The sequence below is a fragment of the Rhinoraja longicauda genome, chromosome 18 (genome assembly GCF_053455715.1).
Source record: "Rhinoraja longicauda isolate Sanriku21f chromosome 18, sRhiLon1.1, whole genome shotgun sequence".
Classification (NCBI taxonomy): domain Eukaryota; kingdom Metazoa; phylum Chordata; class Chondrichthyes; order Rajiformes; family Arhynchobatidae; genus Rhinoraja; species Rhinoraja longicauda.
The window spans coordinates 26,362,297-26,381,739 of NC_135970.1; the positions used below are offsets into that span (position 1 = coordinate 26,362,297).

General features: G+C 40.1%; 1 protein-coding gene across 7 annotated transcripts in view; it reads right to left on the reverse strand.

Annotated features, from left to right (window-relative positions):
• The window catches only part of ppp6r3 (protein phosphatase 6, regulatory subunit 3), a 106,830-nt gene that overhangs the window by 79,999 nt on the left and 7,388 nt on the right, over positions 1–19,443 (reverse strand). For all 7 annotated transcript variants that reach the window (XM_078415353.1, XM_078415351.1, XM_078415354.1 and 4 more), the window contains exons 2-8: positions 13,575–13,807; positions 11,809–11,995; positions 9,352–9,489; positions 8,874–8,939; positions 5,605–5,717; positions 1,600–1,713; positions 495–624 (exon numbers count right to left, since the gene is read on the reverse strand). In XM_078415353.1, coding sequence (XP_078271479.1) covers positions 495–624; positions 1,600–1,713; positions 5,605–5,717; positions 8,874–8,939; positions 9,352–9,489; positions 11,809–11,995; positions 13,575–13,801 — 975 coding nt within the window. In that variant the 5' untranslated portion in view covers positions 13,802–13,807. The remainder of the gene's footprint in view (positions 1–494; positions 625–1,599; positions 1,714–5,604; positions 5,718–8,873; positions 8,940–9,351; positions 9,490–11,808; positions 11,996–13,574; positions 13,808–19,443) is intronic.

Sequence of the window (19,443 nt, forward strand, 5' to 3'; positions counted from 1 at the left end):
GCATTAATGCAACTGATCTCCCGGTGGCCCAGCACTTTAACTCCCCCTCCCATTCCCAGTCTGACCTCTCTGTAATGGGCCTCCTCCAGTGCCATAGTGAGGCCCGCCGGAAATTGGAGGAGCAGCACCTCATATTTCGCCTGGGCAGTTTGCAGCCCGGTGGTATGAACGTCGACTTCTCCAACTTCAGATAGCTCCTCTGTCCCTCCCTTCCCCTCCTCCTTCCCAGATCTCCCTCTATCTTCCTGTCTCCACCTATATCCTTCCTTTGTCCCACCCCCGACATCAGTCTGAAGAAGGGTCTCGACCCGAAACGTCACCCATTCCTTCTCTCCCGAGATGCTGCCTGACCTGCTGAGTTACTCCAGCATTTTGTGAATAAAAAAAATAATAGCTTGGGCATATGTGAAATAACCAACTTTACGTGTCAATCCCCTATACCTTAAACATAATCACATATATCTAAGAATTGAAAGCTATTAAATCCATTTTACCTTTGGAGGTTCCAGTAGTATTTGATGGAAGTCTTTAAGCCTTTCTCTAATGGCTTGCAATGTGCTATTACTCACAGAAAAGGCTGCATGATTCATACCAGTTGGACAAATCTCTAGCTGGCCTTCAAAACTTGGAAAAAAAGGTTAAAGCATGTTACATTATTATTGTGCAAAGAATATGGGGAAAGCCAAAAACCTGATTCTCAGCTCAGGCGCTATCATCCTTAAATTGCCAATATCCCGTTAAAAATCTGATTAATTTAGCAAAAACATTTCTCAATTTCCTCCGCCAATCCCTTATGACAATCAAGCTTATACAGACTACAATAATTCAGAAGCCTGCCTATTGTCCATAATGTTCATTTCAGAACTTAAGCATCCTTCCAATGGACAGGAAACCGATAATGCCAACTGAAAAGGTACTCTGGCATCTAACCCAATATTCCTTACTACTTTACACATTGAATAATTAGGAACAGGAGAATTAATGGATTCAAGTGGCCAGAATGTACACTCTTCATTGTTTAAAACAACATTCATAAACCAAGCTTAAATTTCTTCAATGAGGACAGGATTAATCCTAGAGCCCATTTGATAGCCAAAACCTCTAATCTGAATGACCATTCATGTGCTGCAACAATGCTGCGATTCTGTACGTTTTCATTTTATTTGCCCTCTTCTTTCAGCAGAGCCTCAAATTCTCCCATGCAGTATGATTAAAACTATATTCCTCATGCCTCATGCAGCAATCCTGATTTACTTAGCACAGCCCCAGTAAAATCTATGTGATTTTATGCGGCATTGGCAATTCACATTTCATTTTCCCCAATACCCAGAACTATAACTGCTAGCCTTGTTTGTCACAATGCTAATGGGACTTCAATGATCTCACATCTCTTTGTTCAAAACCTCGACATGATAGAAATATGCATGGACCTCGCTTCGGCATTTTATAGGCTGTTCAGTTTCCTAAATCCAAATCCATAACACAAAAGTGATCCAGAAATTGTGTCATTGTACACCGCAGATAACATGTAATTGTAATATTAAATAACAAATATTCTAATGACAGTGTTATAAATGATTTGTATTAATTATGACTTACGCAGGCCTTCGAGTCTCTAGCAATGTCAATAATATTTGAATACAATTCACAATTGCTGATTCGATCTTCTCCTTATCGAGGACACTTGCAAGCAAGTATTCTAAAGTTTCTTGCCTGTAAAAAAATCCCTTTTTAAAATTACAACAAACATTTTTTCAATCATTACTATTGGTATTAAACACTGCAATCAAAATCTAAATTGAAACTGAAAATAACCAAGTAGGCGAATGAATTCTTCACTCAAGTCATTCAAGCTCATTGAATGATGGAATCTATGATTGCCCAAGAGTCTTCAATAAAATAAATTACTTCTTTCTGTTTGAAACATGTGCATAACATTCCGGACATCCACATGAGGTTCCAACTGGTGAAATGTACAACTATCTTCCAGTGCTATCAATCTGGCTCTTTGAAACTACTTTGCCCAAGCTGCATTGAATTTTCCCGAGCTGAATTTTCCCGAGCTGATCGAAACAACTAATTGTTTTTCTTTAAATTGAAGATTCTATACAGTTTATAATGCTCGGATGAGGAGGCACATTGAAGAAGGCTGCAATGAGAAATTGAGATTGACAATGATTTCAAAAGATATGAACAAGGGAAGGGAATGCAGCAGTGATGAGAACATTATTGTTGGACGGATTGTTGGGTAGCACTAGTTTAAGTTATAAGTCATATAGTACAGAAACTGACCTTTTGGCCTAACCCATCCACGCCACCAAAGATGCCCATCCGTCCCATTTGCCCATGCCTGCCCCATATCTCTGTAAACCTTTCTTATCCTTGTACCGGTGGGTCCAAGTATCCTTTGAATATTGGTATTGTACCTTCCTCAATGCTTCATCTGGCAACTCGTACCCATCACCCTGTGTGAAAAGGCTGTCCATCCGTTTCTTATTAAATCTTTCTCCTCTCACCTGAAACCAAGTTCTCGATTGCCCTACCCTGGAAAAAAAAACCCTGGCTATTCACCTAATGATTTTATATATCTCTATTTGATCACCCTTTTTTTCCCCCAAGAAATAAAGTTCTAGCCTGACCAACCTCTCCCTAGAGTGCAGGCCCTAGAGTTCTGGCAAGATCCTCATCGATCTTCTCTGCACTCTTTCTAGCATCAATGGCATCTTCACCACTCTAGACAAGTAAGGGAAATATATAAGACATAAGAGCAGAATTCAGCCATTTGTCTCATCGAGTCTACTCCACCATTCGATCATGGCTGACCCATTTTTCCCTCTCAACTCCGTTCTCCTGCCTTCTCCCCATAACCTTTGATGCCACTACTAATTAAGAACCTATCAATCTCTGCTTTAAAAAATACCCATTGATTTGGCCTCCACAGCCATCCATGGCAATGACTTTCACAGATTCACCACCCTCTGACTAAAGAAATTCCCCCTCATCTCCATTCTAAAGGTACGTCCTTTTCTTTTGAGACCTCTCTCCCACTACTGGAAACATCCTCTCCACGTCAACTCCGCCTGGGCCTAACATTATTCGGTAGGTTTCAATGAGATTCCACTCATCCTTCTAAACTCTGGAGTACAGGCCTAGAGGCATCAAACGCTCCTCATATGTTAACCCAATCATCCCTGGGATCATTCTTGTAAATCTTCTCTGCACCTTCTCTAACACCAGCACATCCTTCCTCAGATATGGGGCCCAAAACTGCCCTCAATATTCCAAATGTGGCCTGACCAGCATCGTATAAAGCCTCAGCATTACATCCTTGTTTTTATATTCTAGTCCTCTTGAAATAAATTTGCTTTCCTTACTATCGACTTGACTTGCAAATTAACCTTTTGGAAATCCTGCATCGGCACTCTCAAATGCCTTTGCACCACCGATTTCTGATTCCTCTCCCCATTTAGAAAATGGTCTACACCTTTATTCCTTCTACCGAAGTGTATGACCGTACACTTTGCTACGATGTATTCCATTTGTCACTTGTTTACCCACTCTCCCAACCTGTCAAAGTCTTTATGCTTCCTCAAAACTACCTGCCCTTCCATCTACCCTCGTATCATCCGCAAAGTTGGCCACAAAGCCATCAATTCCGTTATCAGTCTGAAGAAGGATCTCGACCCGAAACATCACCCATTCCATCTCTCCTAGATGCTGCCTGACCTGCTGAGTTACTCCAGCATTTTGTGATAATTCTGTTATCCAGATCATTAACGCGTAACATGCAAAGTTGCGGATCAAACACCAACCCCTGTGGAACACATGTTACTGTAGACAAACAGAAAAGGTCTCCCTTATTCCTTCAAAACTTCTGGCCTTCTGCCAGTCAACGAATTTTCTATCCTTGCTGGTACCTTGCCTCTAATACCATGGGTTCTTATCTTGCTTAGCAGCCTCACATCTAGTACCATATCAAAGGCCTTCCGAAAATCCAAGGAATTGTCTCTCCTTTGTCTGCTTGTAACATCCTCAAAGATTCCAACAGATTTGTCAGGCAAGATCTCCGCTTAACAAAACCCTGCAGACTTCAGCTATTTTATCATGTGCTTCCAAGTACCCCGAAACCTCATCCTTAATAATGTACTCTAAAATCTTACCAACCATTGAAGTTAGACTAACCGGCCTATAGTTTCCTTTCTTTTGTCTCATTTCCTTTTTAAACGGTGGAGTTACATTCATGATTTTCGCGTCTTCTGGAACCATTCCAGACATTAGTGATTCGTGAAAGATCACTACTAATGCCTCCACTATCTCTACAGCTACCTTTATCAGAACTCTGGGGTTTAATCCACCTAGTCCAGTTGACTTATCCATCTTCAAACCTTTGAGCTTCCTAAGGACCTGCTCTTTAGCAATAGCGACTGCAAGCACTTTTGCCCCCTGACTCTCTTGAATTTCTGGCAATGTTGCTGATGTTTTCCACTGTGAAAATTGACAGAAAATACTTATTCAGTTTGTACTCCGTTTCTTTGCTTCCCATTACTACTTCTCGAGCGTCATTTTCCAGTACAGAAGTCAGGATGTCATGAAACTATTGTACAACTCATTGGGAAGACCACATTTAGAGTGTTGCGTGCAGTTCTGGTTGTCCATGATGTCATTAAGCTGGAAAGGGTGCAGAAAAGATTCACAAGGATGATACTGGGACTGGATGGCTTGAATTATAAAGAGAGGCTAGATATGCTGAGACTTTATTTCCTTGGAGTATAGGAGATTATGGGGTGACCTTATAAAGATATAGACAATAGACAATAGGTGCAGGAGTAGGCCATTCAGCCCTTCGAGCCAGCACCACCATTCAATGTGATCATGGCTGATCATTCTCAATCAGTACCCCGTTCCTGCCTTCTCCCCATACCCCCTGACTCCGCTATCCTTAAGAGCTCTATCTAGCTCTCTCTTGAAAGCATTCAGAGAACTGGCCTCCATAGAAAATGATGAGGGGTGTACATCAGGTGGATGGTCCCATTCTTCTTCCCAGGGTAGGGAAGTCAAAAGATTTAATATATACAATATAAAAAATATATTTGCACACAGAGACACAAGGGTCAGAGGGAAAAGTTTAAGAGAATAATATGGGGCAAATTTTTTTGTAAAGCACAGAGTGGTGAGTGCCTCGAAAGTGCTGCCGGGGTGGTGGTGGAAGCGGATAAGATTGTGACATTTAGAGAGGAACATGGATATCAGGGAATAGAGGGACATGTAGGCAGAGCAGATTAGTGTAACTTGGCATCACGGTCAGCACAGATATTGAAGTGCATGCTCCTGTGTTGTGCTGTTTTATGTTCTCTTTTTTAATATTTATTGATCAAACACGAGACATATTAATTGTTAATCCAATCTTAATACTGCTGAACAAATACAAATATATTCAAGAGGTAATGCAAGCATTTAGTTTCCCAATGTATGAAACCATTGCTTTTCTTTTCCAACAGATAATGTTGAAATCAAATAATTTTACCTGCATAACATTGGCCTTCATGAAAAATTCAATACGAATTGTGCAATTTTAAGACAATTATTTTCTATCAAACTACATACTTCTCTATTGTGGCCAAAAGTGGATCTGGTTCTGGTAGGCTCTGCATTTGAATCATCTGGTCTCTGCTAAGTCGGATGATTTCACACAACGATTGTGATGCATTGGAGTGCCTCTACAAAAAGAAATTGATGTTTGAAGACAACCACTTTAGAATTTTTAAAAAATTAAACAGTATTCCAAATTCTCCAAAAATGCTGCCTGACTTGCTGAGTGATTCTGGCACTTTGTGTCTTTTTAAGGTAGGTATTTCATATGCTTCTTAACCATTTTATATGTTCTACTGCTTTCAGGCATAAGTAAACTTGCATGCCAAGATCCTTCTGTTTTCAGACAGTAATAGTAACAGACAATACAGTGTATTTATTTGCCTTCTCCAGGTGTACCACCACTCACATTTCTTGAGACAGTTTCTTGTTCACTACTCCCCTGCTGTAGTTCTGCAGTCCAATACATAAATAAGAGCATGCCAATAGTGTAGGATTTTATAGATATATACTAGCGAAGAGGGCCCGTTGGGCCCATTCCCACACCCCCCATTCTCTCCTCCCCCAACCCCAATCTTACTCTCCCCACACCCCCCCTTTCCCCACGACCTCCCCTTTTCCCAGTACCCCTATTTCCCCCACCACCAAGCCCCCTCCGGACGACCCCTGTTGTCCCCCTCCCCAGTCCCCATTCTCAGACCCCGCCACCATTCTCTCTCCCCCAGACACACTCTTACTATCCCCCACCCCCCCTTTCCCCAGCACACCCCTTTCCCCTACTCTCTCTTGCCCCCAGCACCAACAGGTCCCGGGGGGGGGGGGGGGGGGGGGGCGGGGAGCGCATCAGTGAAAGTTCCCGGGGGGGGGGGGGGTGCGCATTAGTGAAAGGTCCGTGGGGGGCGGGGGAGCGCATCAGTGAAAGGTCCGGGGAGGGGGGGTGGGGAGCGCATCAGTGAAAGGTCCGGGGGGGGGGATAGCGGGGAGATGGTCTCCCGGGTGTGGGAGAGAGGAGAAGCAAGGGGAGAGAGGAGAGGTGAGCCCATACGCACAGACGCACAGCAGCGCCATGCTGAAAGCCTTCAATAAATCAGTAGGAGGGGGGTTGCGCGAGCTTTTTGACGTCACACGCTGAAGGCAATTGAAAAAACGGCTGGGTTTTTTTTTTTTTACTAAAACCTCTGTAACTTAAAAAATACGTGACCGAATCAAATAAAAAAATCATTGTCCAGCAGCGTTCAGCGTGGTGATTAAGGCGGTGCAAAATTCGTGACGCTACGGTTCACCGTTTTTGCCGAAATCAGCCGAAATAACTGAGAGGAAAAAAGTCTTGACTTTTAAACCTCTGTAACTTAAAACATAAACGACCGAATTAAATTTAAAAAATCATTTTCGGCAAGCGTTCAGCGTGATTAGGCGGTGCAAAAATTGTGGCGCTACGGTTTACCGTTTTGCCGTAATCAGCCGAATGAGTGAAATATATATACGCGAGGAGATGCCGCGCATGCGTACTGAGCACAGACGCACCACAGCGCCCCCCTAATAACTTTCAATAAATCAGGGGGGGCAGCGCTTTAAAACCTCTGTAACTTAAAAAATATGCGACCGAGTTAAATTAAAAAAACATTTTCCAGCAGCTGTCTGCGTGTTGATTAAGGCGGCGCAAAAATCGTGGCGCTACGGTTTACCGTTTTGCCGTAATCAGCGAAATCACAGATATATATATATATATATTCATACATACATTTATTCACAAGATCTGACTTTTAATAAGATAGAAGATATAGAAGATTGTGAATACCTACATATTTTTAAAGCATCCTATAGAATTGTAACACTACAGAAATAATTCTGTCAGGAAATAAAATTAAGCGAAGTGCTTCATTATCCTCTGTTAACCACTAATTAGAAATTAGTTACCTTGACATTTTGTTTTGGTTGGGGGAGGGGGGGAGAGAGAAGAAGGGTGACAGGTAGAAAGGTAGTAAAACAGATCATTAGTTTTGTGATATGTGAAGGATATTATGGATATTTTTAAGGCAGAGATAGATAGATTCTTGATTAGTATGGATGTCAGGGGTTATCGGGAGAAGGGGTTAGGAGGGAGATATAGATCGGCCATGATTGGATGGCGGAGTAGACCTGATGGGCCGAATGGCTTAATTCTGCTCCTATCACTTATGACCTAATGGTCACCCACGGACACACACAAGGGTTTTACTAGGGGGTTAGCAATACAACATGTTAGTAGACACCAGTGCATCAGTACCAATAACTGACCTACACCTACCTATGACTGGAGGCGGTATTTATTTCACTGGTGCAGGGGGAAAAACAGTGATGGGCAGAGAGTAGCGAGTCACAGATATTTGAAATAAGGGGAATGCACCTCCCTGTGTATTTCTGGGTCTGCCCAAATAACGAGGATACTAACCTGGAAATAAATTAACTAAGGGAGGCAGAACTGTTATAGACTCAGCAAAAAGAGAAATAATGTAGACAAGTCAGGGACAGCAAACACGCATAACTAATTGAGTACAAAACAAAACATGGAGCATAAAAGTAGTTATCCAATTAAAATTCAATTCAAGAGAACTGGCACTAGGCAAATTGACATGCAGGTACTACTATAAATTGTGCCAGAGTGTTACCATATGGAAGCCAGCTAATTCCCAACACAGTACAGAAAAACAATTACCAAAAAAAAAAAATCAAGGATGTCATTAGGGATCTCCTAGGAGGCTGATTTCAATACTATTTTTGTGCAAACTTGGTATATTGTCCTTCAAATTAAATCTACTCGTCCAAAGGGGAACTATATGTTTCTGGAAATGAATGATCAAATGAAGGTCCAAAGGCATTCACAATAGTTCTTCTCAAGTTTCATTTCAGTGAAGACTACCAGCAACAACTTTAATATAAATAAAAACATCAAATTTGGGCCGATTCCCGTCTCTATTTTGTCTTCAAAAATTTGGGTAAAAAGCTTCCTGATATTTGATCAATAGTTCTAAATGAGACCAAAGATAATACTAACTGGCAATCCTTGTTAAAATAAGGTAAGTGGAGGACTTCCACACTGAGTTTATTATGAATTGAAAGATCTCATTTCATAAATGACCATCTTAATGAAAGAAAGGTTCCAACAAGAATGATTATCAGAACTTTGGTTAAACTTCAGATAAAAAAATATATAAAACCAACTAGATTATTTACATTCTTCAGTACCTAAATGCCCTCATGACCCACACTTATTCCCAGCAATACCATAATTTACATCTACTTACATCTTCATCTTGAGATGGTTGTATCATTTCTATTAAATGTTGAATAATCTTTTCCTCATTCAACCACTGCAAAATATAAATGTCACCAGTAAAAAGATGTTGCAAAACTAAAGATGAAGTTAATGCTAAGTCAAAATTTCCTCCGCCTTCATCTCAAATTTATCCTTCACAACTATAGATCCTTCATATATTATTTCGTTCACTTGGACATATAGTTTAAATGTGTTCTTAAACATGACCCACTACATTGCCCACTATTCAACAATTAATAATATTGCACCTGCTTGCATCCACATTCTCCAGCCCAGAATTAACTAATCACATTCACTTTTCACATTATTTAACAACACCTACCCCAACCTCAACTGTCAAATGCTGGAAATTATAATTTAAATTCCATTGACATGCAAAAAACATCCAATAAAGACATCAGTTATACATGATCTATCCATATAATACACAGAATTTTTCAACTTACATTTAAAACATCTTGCCTTAGCTGTGGTGGCTCAATGCATGTCAATAACCTGAGTAGCAAGTCCATAAGTGCCGACGTCCCAATGTGTTTGAGCATTAAACTTACAAACGCATCTTTCTTTCGTAAAAATGTAATAATCTGCAGAAGATGATTTTTTTTTTTAAAGCACATTTCTTGAATGACAATAAAATACAGTCCCATCAACTGTAGGCAAAAGTGAATTAATTCTCTTCTTTCTTTATCCTTCCCGCATCAAACCTTGGGTGCAATTAGTAATAACTCTTATTTCCAACTTCATAATTATTTTCATTATCAACATTTTCTGCCTCAAAAAAGCGAAGTTCATAAAATGAAATTGAGGCAGATCTTAAAATAATGTTTAAATTTCAGTAACATAAAATAACTTGCAATTTCATAGTATGTTTAATGTAGAAAATTGTCCCAAGGCAACAAAACTATTGAAATGAACACCCAAGGAAATAACAGAAAAAATAACCAAAGTTGTGAGAATTAGGTTTTCAACAGCATCTTTAAATAACTCAAGAAAGTAGAGAAAGTTACTGGAGGAAAAAATATTAACCTTACAAGTAAAACAAAATAATACAATAACTTAAATCATAAGAATATGAAAGCCAACAGTAAAAATTGATAATCTAATCATTTATTTAACCTTAGCATTATTCCACCGAACTATGCAAAGATATGGGTGAGCTTGAGAAATCTTCAGTTAGTATCATTCTTCCTGCTCAACTACTTCCTGCATAACATTACATAGAACATAAAATACAGCACAGCACAGCACAATGTATGCACTGTACATGATGCCAAATTAAACTAATCTCCTCTACCTCCACTTGATCCATACATCTCCATCCCCTGCATATCCATGTGTCTATCTAAGAGCCTCTTAAACGACACGACTGTACCTGCTTACAACACCACTCCTGGCAGCAAGTTCCAGGCACCTATCACTCTGTGTGAAAGAACACTGGCTCAACACAGCTCCTTTAAACATCATTTTAAAATATTTTATGGCATTCAAATAGCCAAATATTCAAAAAAATAAGAGAAAATTCTAACTACCAATTTATGAAAACATTTATGTACTGTGAACATTGTTCTGGTGATGACAGATCTGATTTGCAGACATTTTTAACTCATTGACAATATTTGACCAGTATACTGGAGTAATAGACTCCTACAGTGTGGAAACAGGCCCTTTGGCCCAACTTTCCCGCAACGGCCAACATGTCTCACCTTGCACTAGTCCCACCTGCCTGTGTTTGGCCCATGTCCCTCTAAACCCGTCCTATCCATGTACCGGTCTAAATGTTTCTTAAATGCTGCAATAGTACCTGCCACAACTACTTCCTCTGGCAGCTCATTCCATACACTTACTACCCGTTACCCTTCAGACTCCTATTAAATCTTTCCCCCCTCACCTTAAACCTATGTCCTCTTGATTCCCGTACTCTGATTCTTGGTTCCCGTACTCTGGGCAAGAGACTGTGTCTACCTGATCTATTCCTCTCATGATTTTTCATACCTCTATACACCTCTATAAGATCCTCCTGCGCTTCAAGTAATAGAGTCCTAGCCTGATCAACCTCTCCCTATAGCTTAGGTCCTCGAGTCCTGGAAACATCCTCGTATATCTTCTATGCACCCTTCCCAGCTACTCATCTATGAAAGTCTCTGTATTTCAAATTTCATCACAAAACCATTTCATTTTACAAAATTCCACTGTTGGCAACCAAACAGTCATTTAATGAATGAATGAATGAATGAATGAATGAATGAATGAATGAATAAGTTTATTGGCCAAGTATGTGCATATACAAGGATTGTGCCTTGGTGCTCCGCTCACACATGACAACACAAACATACAGTTAACAATTAAGAATAAAGCATAAACGCATCAAAACAATAAGGATACAACGTTACGGTCTAAACATGCGGGTGAAAATAAACCAGAGCAAAAAATAAACTACAGACTTTGGTTATTGAGTAGAACTGCCACTCGTGGAATAAAGCTATTTTTATGTCTGGCTGTGGCTGCTTTGACAGTCCAGAGTCGCCTTCCACAGGGAGGCATCTTTGAAAACATGTACAATAAGTTGAGCACATCAAGTCCATATTCAGAATGAGTAAATGCTTGTGTGATTACACTTCTCAGCAATTGCCAACCCAACATGCCCTCAGTTCATAACAATTAAGCAGGGCAACAACAAGTATTACATAAACGTCTATAATACAATACTTTTCGCTGGAAAGATACCAAAAGAAACTTGAAACAAAACTGCATAAGGGGATAGAAATGGAATAACAAAGTTCTGATCATTCGGACCAAGTAAATTTACTATGTTTCCCTTCTATCTCTTATAGTATTAAAACTTGGAAACAGTTAACACCTTATAAAAAATAATCAAATACTAAAATTTAGTACACATCCCTTACCTGTTCAGGTTTCCTACTGATAAGAATGCTTAGCACTTTACTGAAAAAACTTGCAAGCAAAGGGTTAAGTGGTGGCTCATTCTGCAGAAAGCTGTAAAGTTTTGTCAGCAAAGGTTCATCTTCTGCTAGTCGGTCATTTAGTTGTGCTACATCTGAAGTAAGCAACTCACATGATATGTTGGGATATCTAGAAAGAAAATTTAGAACATTATGACAGGTATAATTAAGTATTTTGCAACAACCTGCTCTTAATTTTACAAAAGCACAAATTCTAACGTAACATACTTCTGTCATTTCAAAACATTTACAAGTATATATTGTAGCAAATGTCTATTATTGGAAGCAAGTTCTTCTTGGCAATTCCATTAAAATCTTAAGACTCCTTCAAACAACATAATGGCCAGACTTTCCTTACAAACACTACTGAGCGGTGCTGGCTCGAAGAGCCGAATGGCCTACTCAAGTCAAGTCAAGTCAAGTTTATTTGTCACATACACGATGTGCAGTGAAATGAAAGTGGCAATGCCTGCGGATTGTGCACAAAAAAGAATTACAGTTACAGCATGTAAATAAAGTTAATAAGTTACTATAGTGTAGACAAAAATTTAGTCTCTGGAGTTATAAAAGTTGACAGTCCTGATGGCCTGTGGGAAGAAACTCCGTCTCATCCTCTCCGTTTTCACAGCGTGACAGCGGAGGCGTTTGCCTGAACGTAGCATCTGGAACAGTCCGTTACTGGGGTGGCAGGGGTCCCTCATGATCTTGCTTGCTCTGGATCTGCACCTCCTGATGTATAGGTCCTGCAGGGGGACGAGTGTAGTTCCCATGGTGCGTTCTGCCGAACGCACTATTCTCTGCAGGGCCATCCTGTCCTGGGCAGAGCTGTTCCCAAACCAGACTGTAATGTTGCCGGACAGGATGCTCTCTACAGCCCCAGAGTAGAAGCAATGAAGGATCCTCAGAGACACTCTGAATTTCCTCAGCTGTCTAAGGTGGTAAAGGCGCTGTTTTGCCTTACCCACCAGTGCGGCAATGTGTGTTGCCCATGTCAGATCCTCTGTGATTAGGACTCCCAAGTATTTAAAACTGCTCACCCTATCCACAGTAGACCCATTTATCTCCAGTGGCGTGTACGTCCTTTGATGTTTAGCCCTTCTGAAGTCCACAATCAGCTCCTTCGTTTTAGTGACATTCAAGAGGAGGCTATTGTCCTGACACCAGAGTGCCAGTTCAGCCACCTCCTCCCGGTAGGCCTTCTCATCGTTGTTGGAGATCCGGCCGACCACCACAGTGTCATCAGCAAACTTGATGATGGAGTTTGAGCTGAACCTGGCCCCACAGTCATGCACCTATTGTCTATTGACTACAGTTCCAGAATGCTGCTTACCATCCCAAGTTGGGCCAAAGGGCCTGTTTCCATGCTATATCTCTCTATGAATGTTGTTACTTCACCAGCTCATACAAATTACTTTTTACTGGACTATTTAACCAGGTACCATTCAGGAGCTAATGAACTCTCCTTAAAAATATGAAATTCTTCAACATACATTACTAATTTAATAACAAGATTTTTGGCAAATATTGGCAAATATTAAAAATTAATAATGTGATTAATTTGGTAATTCCCATCCTCAATAAATGAGAGTTACAAGTTTCCAGTCACCACATTAAGATAGATTTAGAAGCCACACCAATCTAGCTTAATAAACTTCATGTAAGTATGAAACCTTCATGTGAAAGTATTTCCTACAATTAGATTTTCTTACTTGTATTTCATCTTTTCTTCCATGTCATCTGGTGGTTCCTGGGTGATATACGTTACCAAATCATGCATACTCTGTGATCTGACCAGAAAATCCAAGAGTTTACGGTTCTGAGCTTTACATTCCTGTAAAACATCTTCCTCGTCCATTAATTCAGTAAGGGTCACATCTTCCTTCTCCAGGAGTGTGTCTATATGGGATGATGTGTGAAGATCAAACTTCCAAAACATGATGCACTGATTTAAAAGATAAAAAGATCAATGTCAATACCGCAACTACTGTTCAACTGTTTAAAATAAACTAATCTGATTGATCAGAAAACATCATGCGCTTCTTCTAGTAATTTAGCAGGTAAGTGTACAATATTTTGCAAAGAAAAGTTAAACACACAATGAAAAATAGGTTAATTTTAATCTCTAGTTAATGCCAAGTGATTTTTTAAAATCTTAGTCAGAGAAAGAGATTAGGCACTATATTTGTTTTTTTTATTGTTTTGGGAAAATGTAGAATGCAAAATGAACATTAGCAGCAGATGAAATGAATTCATCTTCAGCCAATTCAGTTCACTCTCGGTGACATAAAGAACAACCAACTGCATTGCATACCACAAAGGTTACGGACAATGACAAAACCCAGTCGTGTTAATTACTTGTACTCAAAATCTAGCTGTGGCTCTGCTCACATTCACTACAGCTCTAGAACTCTGCCATCCACCCAAATGGAAAATGGTCCAGTTATGTCTCAACTGCAAAAAGCACCGTGAATCCGGTAACTTAACAACATATCAATACAATCTGAATCAATGGTGAAATTTCAAACAGAGACTTAACAGAATGAGAAAAGCAATTAAACGATCCGTAAGGCTGCTTTTTGTTTTAATGAATTCAATTAACGGCATGGGAACAGGCCATTCGGCCCACCAGGTCCACACCGATCATCCATCAACCTTTCTCACACTAATTCGATATTATCTCACTTTGTCATGCACTCCCTACAAACTAGGGCAAATTAACCTACAAACTTGTATGTCTTTGGGAAGTAAAGGGAAAATAGACCACCATGGGGAAGCTCTTGCAGTCACAGGGAGAATGTGCAAATTCCACACAGACTGTACTCAAGATCAGGATCGAACCAGGGTCTCTGGCACTGAGGCAATAGCTTTACCATCTGTGCCATTGTGCCACCTTTTGCTAGGCTTGAAACCTCTCCAGGTTTAAATTGCATAGTGGCATAGCAAAGTATCATTTGTACAACAGCTTTTAGGTCTGCTAAAATGCATGCATCCAAATATCAGGGTTAATTAATGACGACTGGGCCATCAACTATTTATCATTTAGGTGCCAACATTTAGTTTTTTAGTTTAGAGATATAGCGCGGAAACAGGGTCTTCAGCCCATCAAGTCCACACCAACTAGCGATCCTCGCACATCAACACAGGACAATTTACATTTATACCAAGCTGATCAACCTACAAACCTGAGCGGCTTTGGAGTGCATGAGGAAACCAAAGATCTCAGAGAAAACCCACACAGGTCACGGGGAGAACGTACAAACTCCGTACAGACAGCACCCACAGTCTCTGGCTCTGAATGACAGCAACTCTACCGCTGCGCCACCGTGCCCCCACCATTAGCTTTGTAATTTTCTCAAGAGTCTTAAGATCCAAAAAGCCCCACTCCAGAAATTCACCAAATTCCAAACCGACATTTGGTAAGTTTCATAAGGCCATCTCTCATTCCAACCCCTAATGGCAGAGTCAAGTACAAGAAGACATTCTCAGAATAAGGGGGGGTGCCCATCTAAGATAGAGACTAGGAAGTATTTATTCTCTCAAAGGAATGCAAGTCATCAGAAATCTCTGTCCAAGAATACTTATGAAGGCAGAATCCTTGAATATAATCAAAACTGAGATAGACAAATTTTTAATTAGTGAAACAATCAAGGCTAATGGGATACATCAGAAAATTGGGCAGTGAAAGTTAGAGCAGCATGATCTGACTGACTAACAGAATATACTCAAGGTGCAGTCTAATGTTTTTACTTTAAAAAAAACATCTGATCAGGCGGTGTACAGAACCTGAAATTAACCCCAGATTGCTCCTTTACTGCATGGTGCTGCGCCAGGAATCTGACATGCACCTCCTCTACCATTGTCTACTGCATTCGATGCTGCCGATAAGGCCTCCTTTACATTGGCAAAATGAAGTTTAGGCTAGATGACCATTTCGCACAACAAATGTGCTCTGTCCACCAAGGCATGCTGGAGCTCCAGGTTGGTAACCATTTTAACTGACCTTCCCATTGACATATCGCCCTTTCTGTCCTTGGCCTCCTCCATTGCCAGAGAGACCACACACAAATTGAAAGAACAGCACCTCATATTCCGCTTGTGTAGTTTACAACCCAGCAATATAAACACCGAATACTCTAATTACAAATAACAACCCTTCCCACCTCACCCTCTCTTTCCCTTCCTATAGTCCACATACATTTCTATCACCATCCCTATCGATCTGCTTCTTTCCCATCTTTCCGATGTGTATTTCCCATCCCAGAATTCCACAATTCCCTTTTATCTGCCCTCTTTCCCCTCCCCTGAACCCTTTTACTAATATCCTGACTCCTGCTTTACATTTCACTTCCCTTGTTTTCTTATCTGACAACTTTCTGCCTCCTTTTCACATCTAGCCTTTGTTACCTACTCCATTCGTGTGCCAATCAACCCCATCTCACCTGCATCTACCCATCACATCCCAGGTCCTGAACTACCCTCTCCTCTTTTCCAGCTTTCTCCCCCTACTCCAATCAGCCTGAAGGGTCCCGATCAAAAACATTGTCTATTGTTCCCTCATGAGTGCTGCCTGACCTGCTAAGTTCCTCCAGCACACTGTTTATTAATAATGCCTCCATTAGAAATCAGCCATAATCTATTTGTCTGGTAATCCAGTACAAATACTATTGGAAACTAATGAAACATAGAAACATAGAAAATAGGTGCAGGAGTAGGCCATTTGGCCCTTCGAGCCTGCACCGCCATTCAATATGATCATGGCTGATCATCCAACTCAGTATCCCGTACCTGCCTTCTCTCCATACCCCCTGATCCCTTTAGCCACAAGGGCCACATCTAACTCCCTCTTAAATATAGCCAATGAATTGGCCTCAACTACCTTCTGTGGCAGAGAATTCCACAGATTCACCACTCTCTGTGTGAAAAAAAACTTTCTCATCGCGGTCCTAAAAGACTTCCCCCTTATCCTTAAACTGTGACCCCCTTGTTCTGGACTTCCCCAACATCAGGAACAATCTTCCCGCATCTAGCCTGTCCAACCCCTTAAGAATTTTGTAAGTTTCTATAAGATCCCCCCTCAATCTTCTAAATTCCAGCGAGTACAAGCAGAGTTTATCCAGTCTTTCTTCATATGAAAGTCCTGCCATCCCAGGAATCAATCTGGTGAACCTTCTCTGTACTCCCTCTATGGCAAGAATGTCTTTCCTCATGAGTCCCTTTCTCACCTGCTGCACGCACATTGGCTATTCCAACGGACTGGGATTCCAAACATACATTCTTTAAGTATTTAAAAACCATAGACACTAATCACTGTTTCTTAATTCACTCCATGGTGTTTCAAATATGGAAATATGATAGTTTAGATTTCATCCCTTCAATCATCTTCACTATAACTGTCAAATTTGGGGCAAGGCTTCTAGAGTTTTGCTTCCTGTTGGTGCTCAATATTTTGTAGTTTCTGGGGATATCCTGTTTGGTATTCCCTCTCCCTCCATTTTCACAGAATGAAAACCAAATCAGATAATCAGATTCTCTTGGCGTTTTATTTGATCCAAAGTCTACAACATAAAATACTTAAGGCTCTAGATTGCACAGGCAGAGGTTAAGATCACAGTACACGCCAAATGCAATTTTAGCAGGTCATAGTCAGTGAGTAGTAAAGAAATAGCAATAATGAAGTACTCCAAATAAGTTGACGCTGTCATTAACACAATGCCCATAAAATGATGTTTGAGTCTACATGCCTACTTTGCTACAATATAATTCTGTGACTGACAGGGGTCAGTCTATTTGGATGCTGCATGTGTAGGCAATGCTATTCAATAAAGCGATTTGTAATCAAATAGACAGCAATTTATAGTTATCTCTAATTTTTTTTACTAAAACAGTAATTATACTTAACAGTTATTATTATGGCTGCAACATTTCAGGTCAGTGGATTTCTGAATATTTGACATTCAGGATACTGGAAACCTACGCTGTGATGCATGCTAGGTAAATAATGTTTTTTATTTATTGAGTGATCTAAAATGAGGGAACACATACACAAAATTAAGCGAGAATTCTTTTAAACATGTGCAGAGATTAAATTCCAAATGCACATGCACACTATGGAGTGCAATATATAGTGAATGGGACTGATTTTGAATTCCCACACAAAATCTGTAAATAAAGACAAGTAAACTCATTCAAATTATAATTCGGGATTATCAAAAATTAGAACCAGTCGCATTAAAAAGTAGACACAAAATGCTGGAGTAACTCAGCAGAACAGGCAGCATCTCTGGAGAGAAGGAATGAGTGACATTTCAGGTAGAGACCTCTTTTGTTGTTTTTTTTATATAGCAATAAAAATGTCCACATATGATTCAACAAATCTGCCCTTCACCACAACCTAATAAGCTTCACTGTAAACTCAAATAATATTTTTTGTTACAAATACTTCAAAACAAAGCAACAGGCTAGTCTTTTTGACTATGGAGAAAGGCAATGTGAGGTGAAAATAGACTATTCATAGAAGCTTGTTGCCAAAATATTTTTCTGAAAGAGGAATTTGGCATGAAGTCAGCAACTTAATTTTAGAACGGAAAGTGAAAGGGTTTCCAAATTGGAAGATACAAAAATTGTTCAATTACAACAGTGAAAATCCCTTTGTGCCAATTTGCATCCTGGTTCAGTATTGTTCATAAGAGATCATTCACTTACTGGGGTCAAGGAAAGAGCGTTCACGTTGCAGCCCTGTTTCCACCAATCATTCCACCACTACGCACAAGAAGCGCAAATTGCCATTGTATGCAGGTGCCGAGAAGTGTGTTCAGCTCTGGCTCAACAATTTCTAATCTTGTGATGTGAACTCGATAAGATTCACTTACTCTTGACACAGTGAAGGGAAACCCCCCCCTCAATGTAACAATATTTACACAAACACACTAATGTATTTCATGTATATCCTTAAACAGTGCTGCCCAGTAACCATTAAATTAGGAAAGTTAACAGAATATTATTGTTTATTGCAAAGACAACTGAATAAAAAAGTAGGTAGGTTATGCTTCAGTTATATAGGGTATTGGTGAGACATTTTCCAGCTCACTGTATATAGCATTGAGGGTACATAGTATTGATATAATTTAAGGAAGGATGTGAAGGCATGTAAACAGTTTAGAGGCTAACTAAATTAATGCTTGGAATGAGTGGCTTGCCTTATGAGAAAAGTCTGGAGAAGCTAGGCTTATGTTCATTGGTGTTTAGAAAAGCAAAGGAATGACTGGAACATACAAGTTCCCAAGAGATCTTGATATGTGAATGTGGAGTGGACATTTCTTTTTGCTGTAGAATCTAGAATTGGTTAACCTTCAAAAATAAAGTGTTGACTATTTAAGACATGGCCGGTGACTGGCCATTAAGAACATCCTTCCTTCATCTACACTGTCTAGTCCTATTAGAGCTTTTTGGTTTCCATGGGATCCCTCTCATTGTTTGAAACACTAGAATACAAGCTTAATTGACCCAAGGTACACACAAAATGTTGGAATAACTCAGCGGGACAGGCAGCATCTCCGGAGAGAAGGAATGGGTGATGTT